This window comes from Colobus angolensis, unplaced genomic scaffold (genome assembly GCF_000951035.1).
Source record: "Colobus angolensis palliatus isolate OR3802 unplaced genomic scaffold, Cang.pa_1.0 Scaffold77, whole genome shotgun sequence".
Lineage (NCBI taxonomy): Eukaryota > Metazoa > Chordata > Mammalia > Primates > Cercopithecidae > Colobus > Colobus angolensis.
The window spans coordinates 3,928,045-3,935,752 of record NW_012121487.1 but is presented as its reverse complement, the minus strand read 5'-3'; the positions used below and the strand labels follow the sequence as shown (position 1 = coordinate 3,935,752).

Below are 7,708 nucleotides of genomic sequence, written 5' to 3'. Positions count from 1 at the left end.
TCCAGGTGGGCTGCCTCGAGCCTCGATCCCACGCCCCCGCTGGTAGGTGGTGTCAGGGTCCTTGCTTGGGAGGACTTGGGTGAGATGCATGTGGAGTTTGTCCCCAATTCCGGCCTGGAGCCAAGGAAAAGGGATGCCTGGATTTGTGTCTCTATTCGTGGGCCACGCTGCGGATGCCCGGGTAGCCCAGAGGTTATCTACGCCATACTTCTCACTGTTTTCGAGCATACCTAGATGTTCCCTTCCTAGGCGGAGTATAGAGCTCACGTGTTCTGGCCTCTTAGACTCATAGAGGGTTCGAGCTCTATGGGGCCCTCCAGTCCCTTCATTTTACAAATGAGATTCAAACCTAGAGCGCGGTAATGACCTTACTAAGACCAAACGGCTGGTGAATTGGGCTTCACTAGAATCCAGGCTTGCTGGCTAACACCAATGCTCCCTCCATCATTCCATGTTACTATGTTTTCATTTCCCCTCTGTCTGAGAGATTACTCTGATGTCTTTCCTTCCATAAGTCCTACGGAGATCGATCTTACCTCATTTTTCTCCCAGGCCTAGGAGCTCAATCACCAGGATCACTTTCTTCCCCGGGGTGTACTACAGACCTCCACATGTTGGACAGTAGGATTCAGCAGAGAATGAGTCCAACATCCTCTTTTCATCCATAAGCCACTCTTCCCAACTGCTCTTCCACCTCCCACTGTCCCTATGTCTACTTTACTGCTCAATCTGGATTTTGGGGAACCTCCTCCCAAAAAGGCATTAGAAGGAAATGCCAAGCACCGAAATTTTGTCAAGAAGCGGAGGCTGTTAGAACGGAGAGGCTTTCTGAGTAAAAAGAACCAACCCCCTAGCAAGGCACCTAAGTTGCACTCTGAACCTCCAAAGAAAGGGGAAACTCCTATGGTGGATGGCACTTGGAAGGCCCCTTCCTTCCCAAAAAAGAAGAAGACAGCTGCCTGCAGCAATGGGTCAGGACAGCCCCTGGACAAGAAAGCTGCAGTGTCTTGGCTGACCCCTGCCCCTTCAAAAAGGGCTGATTCTGTTGCTGCTAAAGTAGATTTGCTGGGGGAATTCCAGAGTGCTCTTCCAAAGATCAATAGCCATCCAACCCGCTCTCAGAAGAAGGGCTCCCAGAAGAAATCCTCTAAGAAGAACCATCCTCAGAAGAATGCCCCACAGAACTCCACCCAAGCTCATTCAGAGAATAAATGCTCCGGAATATCCCAGAAGTTGCCACAGAAGATGGTGGCAATTGACTGTGAGATGGTGGGCACAGGACCAAAGGGACATGTTAGTTCCTTAGCTCGATGTAGCATTGTCAACTACAACGGAGATGTGCTTTATGATGAGTACATTCTTCCCCCCTGCCACATTGTGGACTACCGAACCAGATGGAGTGGTATCCGAAAGCAGCACATGGTGCATGCCACACCCTTCAAGATTGCTCGAGGCCAGGTAAGAAGCATGGGGCTTGATGGTGGCAGGGAGGTGGATGGAGAGAGGTGTAAATCATTTTTCAGCAAAGGATATCACTATGGGAAGACACCAAAGGTTTGTGGAGGGAGGGAGGAGAATCTATCAGTTATTGAAGAAGGCCCCCTGTCGGTGGAAGGAGCTGTGAAAGTCAGGAAGGTACAATTAGCTGGTGTCACAAACTTCATTGGTTAAGACCTGTTTTAGCCGGGCGCGGTGGCACTTGCCTGTAATCCCAGCACTTTGAGAGGCTGAGGCAGGAGAGTTGCTCAAGCCCAGGAACTCAAAATCTGTCTGGGTAACAAAGCAAGACTCGTCTATAAAAAAGTTAGCTAAGTGTGGTGGTGCATGCCTGTAGTGCCAGCTACTCAGGTGGTCGAGGCTGCAGTGAGCCTTAGATCACACCACTGCCACTGCACTCCAGCCTGAGCGACAGAGTGAGAGCCTGTCTCAAACAAACAAACAATTTTAGGTTCCAAATTGGGTCTGGGGAACTGGGAATCTGCATAGAGAAACGACCACAAATAATGTAACTGGACAGAGCTACAGACATCAGTGTCAGGAGAAAGGGCTTGATTTGGAAAAACCTTGTGAATTGGAGCCGAAGCTTTAGAGAGGAAAGGTGGAGAGCTCTTCCCAAGCAAAAAGTAACTTGGGGCAAGTGCGGAAAGTGGTGGTGGTAAGAGAGGGCAGAAAGCTGACAGGAGGAGCTAGGGTATATTTGTCCAACTGGAACAGGTAACCAGTGAAGGGCATAAACAGCAGAGGGCCAGCACTTCGGGTTGTCGTCTAACTTCTAGCCCTGTGCTGGTTATTGGGAGCACAAGGCATGAACAGGAAAGGAGAGAGAGCTAGGAGGGGTGAAAGGAAGTGAAGGGAGAGCAAGAGGGGTGCCTGCTGGTCTCAGGAGGCCGCCAGAGGGCGCCCTTGGTCCACGTCTTTGCAGTTTCAGGTCCACACTCTGCCTACTCTGGACACGCTGTTCCCATAATGCCTTATGTGCGGTCAGTTGGAGAAGGTTCGTTAGAGGTGAGGTGACTATTTTAGAAAAGACGGAAAGAAGAGTTAAACATCGGAAAGAAGAGTTAAACATCGGCCGGGCGCGGTGGCTCAAGCCTGTAATCCCAGCACTTTGGGAGGCCGAGACGGGCGGATCACCTGAGATCAGGAGATCGAGACCATCCTGGCTAACACGGTGAAACCCCGTCTCTACTAAAAATACAAAAAAAAAAAAAACCGGGCGAGGCGGCGGGCGCCTGTAGTCCCAGCTACTCTGGAGGCTGAGGCAGGAGAATGGCGTAAACCCGGGAGGCGGAGCTTGCAGTGAGCTGAGATCCGGTCACTGCACTCCAGCCTGGGCGACAGAGTGAGACTCCGTCTCAAAAAAAAAAAAAAGAAGAGTTAAACATCCTGGGCACAAAGGGGCACAGCCGAGCAAAGGCATAGGAGAGGCAGAAGATGGGACGGGTCTGAGACAGCAAATCTGCCCAGCTTTGATGAGGGCTATATGTCGAGGTTAATAAGAAATGAAGGTGGTGGTGGACAGTAAGTAGGTGAAGTCAGGAGTAACTAAATATCTAGTTCACGAGACTACGTCTGGTTTTCATCATAAAGCACTTCCCCAGTGCCAAGCTGGGGTTATGAGACTAAGGTATGTCCAGATGAGCCTAGCCCCTTCAGAGGGGGTCCCTTTGGGAGGCTATGCAGATCTGTCACTTTTGTTGAAAACCTGTTTGGAACCTCATTTTGTGAATGACCTTCAGAGCCTGTGGCATGTTCTTTGGTGGTCCTCATTGGTAGCATGTCCTCCTGCTTTAAGAGCCTAAAATGGCTAGGTGTGGTGACGTGTAGTTTCCTGAAGACCAGGTGTGGTGGCTCACAGCTGTAATCCCAGCACTTTGGGAGGCCCAGGCGGGCAGATCACCTGAGATCAGGAGTTCGAGACCAGCCTGGCCTATATGGTGAAACTCCGTCTCTACTAAAAATACAAAAATTAGCCGGGCATGATGGTGGATGCCAGTAGTCTCAGCTACCTGGGAGGCAGAGGTTGTATGTAGTGAGCCAAGATCGCACCAGTACACTCCAGCGTGGGCAACAGAGCAAGACTCTGTCTCAAAAAAAAAAAGTTTCCTGAAATATTGAGAAGTTATTTTACTTGGTTCCAAAACTAGTGTGAATAAAGTTCCTTCTGCAACTTTAGTTTATACGTGATTCTTAATTTTTTATGGTTTGTAGACTCTGAGAATTTGATGAAAGTCACAGATTCTCTTCCACTAGTACCCGTACACATCTAATTGCATGTAATTTTGGGCTTTTGTTAGCCTCCCTGGGGCCATGGTCCCAGCCATGTGTCTAAGGCCAGCATAATGGTAATAGTTAAAGGACTTCATGTAGCAAACCAGAACCGAACTAAATACATGGACATCTCAAATATGAGTGTCATTTAGGACTGAAGGCAAATTAATGTCATGGGGTGGAGATCAATAAGAAGGTAAAGAGCCACTGGCAGTATGAGTCCAAACAGGGTACACCATGGAAATCACCTGTGGAAGAGGAAGTGGATTCCAGAAGAAAGAAAACTTGTGGGAGTGAGCATTTCAAGGATGGAGAGGTGGGCAGTTGGTGAAAGAATCCAGAAGGGTTTGATGGTCCCGTTGGGCTTTCAGAATGCAGGGGTTCCACTGCAGTCTTGCTTCTCACCACTCTCTTCCACACTTGTTCCAGATCTTGAAGATACTCACAGGGAAGATAGTGGTGGGACATGCCATCCACAACGACTTCAAAGCCCTTCAGTACTTTCACCCCAAGTCCCTCACCCGTGACACCTCCCATATACCCCCCCTCAACCGGAAGGCTGACTGCCCGGAGAATGCCACCATGTCTCTGAAGCATCTCACCAAGAAGCTGCTAAACCGGGATATCCAGGTAGCATCTCCCCACATCCCCCGCCCCCATCTTGGACATGGCTCTCGTTGATGCCCCTAGCCAGACTCTGATCCCAGAAGTCCTGTAGTTGTAGAGCTCCAGATGGGCTGCTGTGATGGGAAGAGCTTTGGATGAAGGGCCCAGTAGTGTCTCTCCATCTGTACACAGGATAATAATTCCTGTTGTCTACCTCATAGAATGTTTCTAAGTATGCTTTGGAAAAGGGAAGAAGTCATAAGAAGATATAAAACCCTAAGTAAGGAAGAAAGCAGGTAGCAGTGGTGGTCTAAGAGACCGTGTAGTGGATGCAAGGACTGCTCATATTTTACATGCTATCATTTAGCAAAGGGTGGCCCATCTGGCGGGAAGGTGTGGACATATATCACATATAGAGCAGTTAAGGAACTAGGGAAAGTGGAAGACTCAGAAGACCTGTCTTTGACCTGGTATGTTCTGGCTCTACAGAACCTAATATGGTTTATACATAATGCCACATAAAGGACTGAAGTAGACAGTGGTAAAGACTTCCTAGGAGTTGAACCCCTGAAATTACATAAGGAGTAGGGCCCCACCAGAGTTCTGTCTTTGTAGCCTGCTGACTGCGGAAGAAACGGTGTAGTGGAGGCAGGGGAAAGAGGAGTGCAGAGTCCACTGGAAAGGAAGAAATGGTTTCTTGTTGCTTTATGCTCTTGTCTTCCTTGCTTGCTCAGGTTGGGAAGAGCGGACATTCCTCTGTGGAAGATGCCCAGGCCACCATGGAGCTGTACAAGTTGGTTGAAGTCGAGTGGGAAGAGCACCTAGCCCAGAATCCCCCTAAAGACTAGTGACAGTGGGGATGCTGGTGATATGGGGAGGCAGAGGCAGCGCCCAGGAGAAACAGGGCAGCGGACCAATGGACAGCTCCACCAGCTCCACATCTTTGGAAGCTAGATTTGTGGAGAGAGAAAAGCTCTACCCCAGACTTAATACCCATTGAAATTTCACCTCAGGTGTTGTGTCCTGTGTCTGGTTAAGTGTCCCATGGAAGGGGGAGGCCTTCACGTCAGAACCCAGCCCTATACCGTTTACTTCTTAAATGGTGCTAACCACAGGTGTCCCAGCATGCTCTGTGCCAGTTAAGATTTTTAACTTTCAAGGGGCAGGGCATACTGGGAAATGTAGTTTCCCAAACTGCCTTATCAGTTGGGTGGACATATGTCTCCTTTTATGCCTTTTGGTTTGAGTAATTAACAGCATCCTCTTCCACACTCAGAAGTGTTCTGATTGGGGCCAGGCGTGGTATCTCACGCCTGTAATCCCAACACTTAGGGAGGCCAAGGCAGGTGGATCACGTGAGGTCAGGAGTTCAAGACCAGCCTGGCCAACATGGCAAAATCCCATTCTCTACTAAAAATACAAAAAATTAGTGGGGCGCCTGTAATCCTAGCTACTCAGGAGGTTGAGGCAGGAGAATTGCTTGAGCCCAGCAGGCGGAGATTGCAGCGAGCCGAGATTGCATCACTGCACTCCAGCCTGGGCGACAAGAGTGAGACTCTGTCTCCAAGAAAAGAAAAAAAAAGTGTCTTGGTTGGATAATAAATTATGTGGTCCCTGCTGGGCACGGTGGCTCACGCCTGTAATCCCAACACTTTGGGAGGCCGAGGTGGGCGGATCACGAGGTCAGGAGATGGAGACCATTCTGGCTAACACAGTGAAACCCCGTCTCTACTAAAAATACAAAAAATTAGCTGGGCGTGGTGGCGGGCTCCTGTAGTCGCAGCTACTCGGGAGGCTGAGGCAGGAGAATGGCGTGCACCCAGGAGGCAGAGCTTGCAGTGAGCCGAGATTGTACCACTGCCCTCCAGCCTGGTCCACAGAGCAAGACTCCATCTCAACAACAAACAAAAAAAAAATTGTGTATTCCCTTTCCATGTCACAAACTCTGCTTTTGGCTCAGAGTCTGTATCTAGCCTGTGTCAGGATATTGCCTGTTCTTCCCACCTTGACTTCCAGAGCAGCCATCGCTGGTGAGCTTTAGTTCTCCTTAGGGTTCCATGGCATTAAAAGTAAGAGTGTAGCTTGGAAATCAACTTTTGTGATTTAGGAAAGCTGTCTCTTTCCTAAGGTAATGGGGGTTTATTTCATTTAGGCCCCAATTGGTAGGTTTTAAAATAATTTATAAAGTGTTTTAATAATTTGGTTGTCTTTTTTACCTTGCTAAACCAAGCCTCTAAAAACTCAAATTATTCCCTTGATAAATTTTTATAATGGAAAAGCAATTGTGTATGGTTTCTTCTTTATGTTAAATAGCTCTCTCACAAAGTATCGTGGGGCTGTAGTTTCCTTAGGGGATTTCCAGGGTCACTGGATGACACTAACTGGGGCCCTTCCTGGAAGTCATTGAGAAGAACTGACCAAGCCACAAACACATGTGACACATACGGTGCCTTGTCCTCATCCCTATCACACATCAGAGCTGGGCATGGCAGCTCACGCCTGTAATCCCAGCTACCCTGCAGGCTGAGGCATGAGGATTCCTTGAGCCCAGGAATTTAAATCCAGTCTAGGCAAAATAGACCCCATCTCAATTTTTTAAAAAATTAACAAGCACACCTAGAATGACACCCCAAGCCATGCAACTCCTGGCCCCACACACACAGGGTATGTGACCAGGAGAGTGAAGTAGAGAGAGTGGGCATGAAGGAGGGACAGAGCAGGGGAGAAAGGGTGCTTGGTGACGACAGCCTGGTCCTGCTGCCAGCTCTTGGTGGTACACACCCCATCTTGGGAAAGAGTCGCCAGTCTGACCTTGTGTCCAGGATCATTATCTGTACTTTCTTGAGAGAATGCAGACTCCATGTCTGTACCAGGACTTTTGCATTCTTGAGTGGCTGGTCTGGTTCCAGGGGCCAGAGTCACAGTCACAGCTGCCTATAGAAGGGAATTTCCTGCAACCAGACCAGACCCAGACATGGTCTTGTGGCCTGCTCTGTGGGGTGTGTTGCACAGACAGCCATTGTGCTCTGAGCAAATTGGTTCCTGTGGGGCCCGACATATTTAATGTCCATGACTTCACAAAGGGGTGCCAGGTACCCTTGCACGGCAAGAAGTGAGAATAGTGCAAGGAGGCCACAACAGAAACTGGTAGGAATACACACATGGAAGCAATTCTTAACTACATTGTAATCAGTAAATGAAGATAACTGTGATATTCTCATTAGGGTACTTCTTAGCTGAAACAAAACTAGCTTTGTCAGGCTGGGTGCAGTGGCTCACGCCTGTAATCCCAGCACTTTGGGGAGGCTGAGGCAGGAGGACGGCTTGAGCC

The 7,708-nt window shown here is 49.0% G+C and overlaps 1 protein-coding gene across 1 annotated transcript; it reads left to right on the top strand.

Moving 5' to 3' along the window:
• Positions 1 to 6,659, top strand: ISG20L2 (interferon stimulated exonuclease gene 20kDa-like 2). The gene is made up of 3 exons (XM_011928447.1): positions 1 to 1,458; positions 4,201 to 4,401; positions 5,112 to 6,659. Exons 1-3 carry the CDS (start codon positions 709 to 711, stop codon positions 5,223 to 5,225), a joined length of 1,065 nt encoding a protein of 354 aa, XP_011783837.1. The 5' UTR covers positions 1 to 708; the 3' UTR covers positions 5,226 to 6,659.
• Positions 6,660 to 7,708: the final 1,049 nt, after the last annotated feature.

Bases quoted from the DNA above. Each gene is read 5' to 3' on its own strand.
- ISG20L2 (XM_011928447.1), top strand. From the start codon at position 709: ATGTCTACTTTACTGCTCAATCTGGATTTTGGGGAACCTCCTCCCAAA. The intron at 1,459-4,200 runs GTAAGAAGCATG...CACTTGTTCCAG, and splicing joins TCAAGATTGCTCGAGGCCAG to ATCTTGAAGATACTCACAGG. The intron at 4,402-5,111 runs GTAGCATCTCCC...TTGCTTGCTCAG, and splicing joins TGCTAAACCGGGATATCCAG to GTTGGGAAGAGCGGACATTC.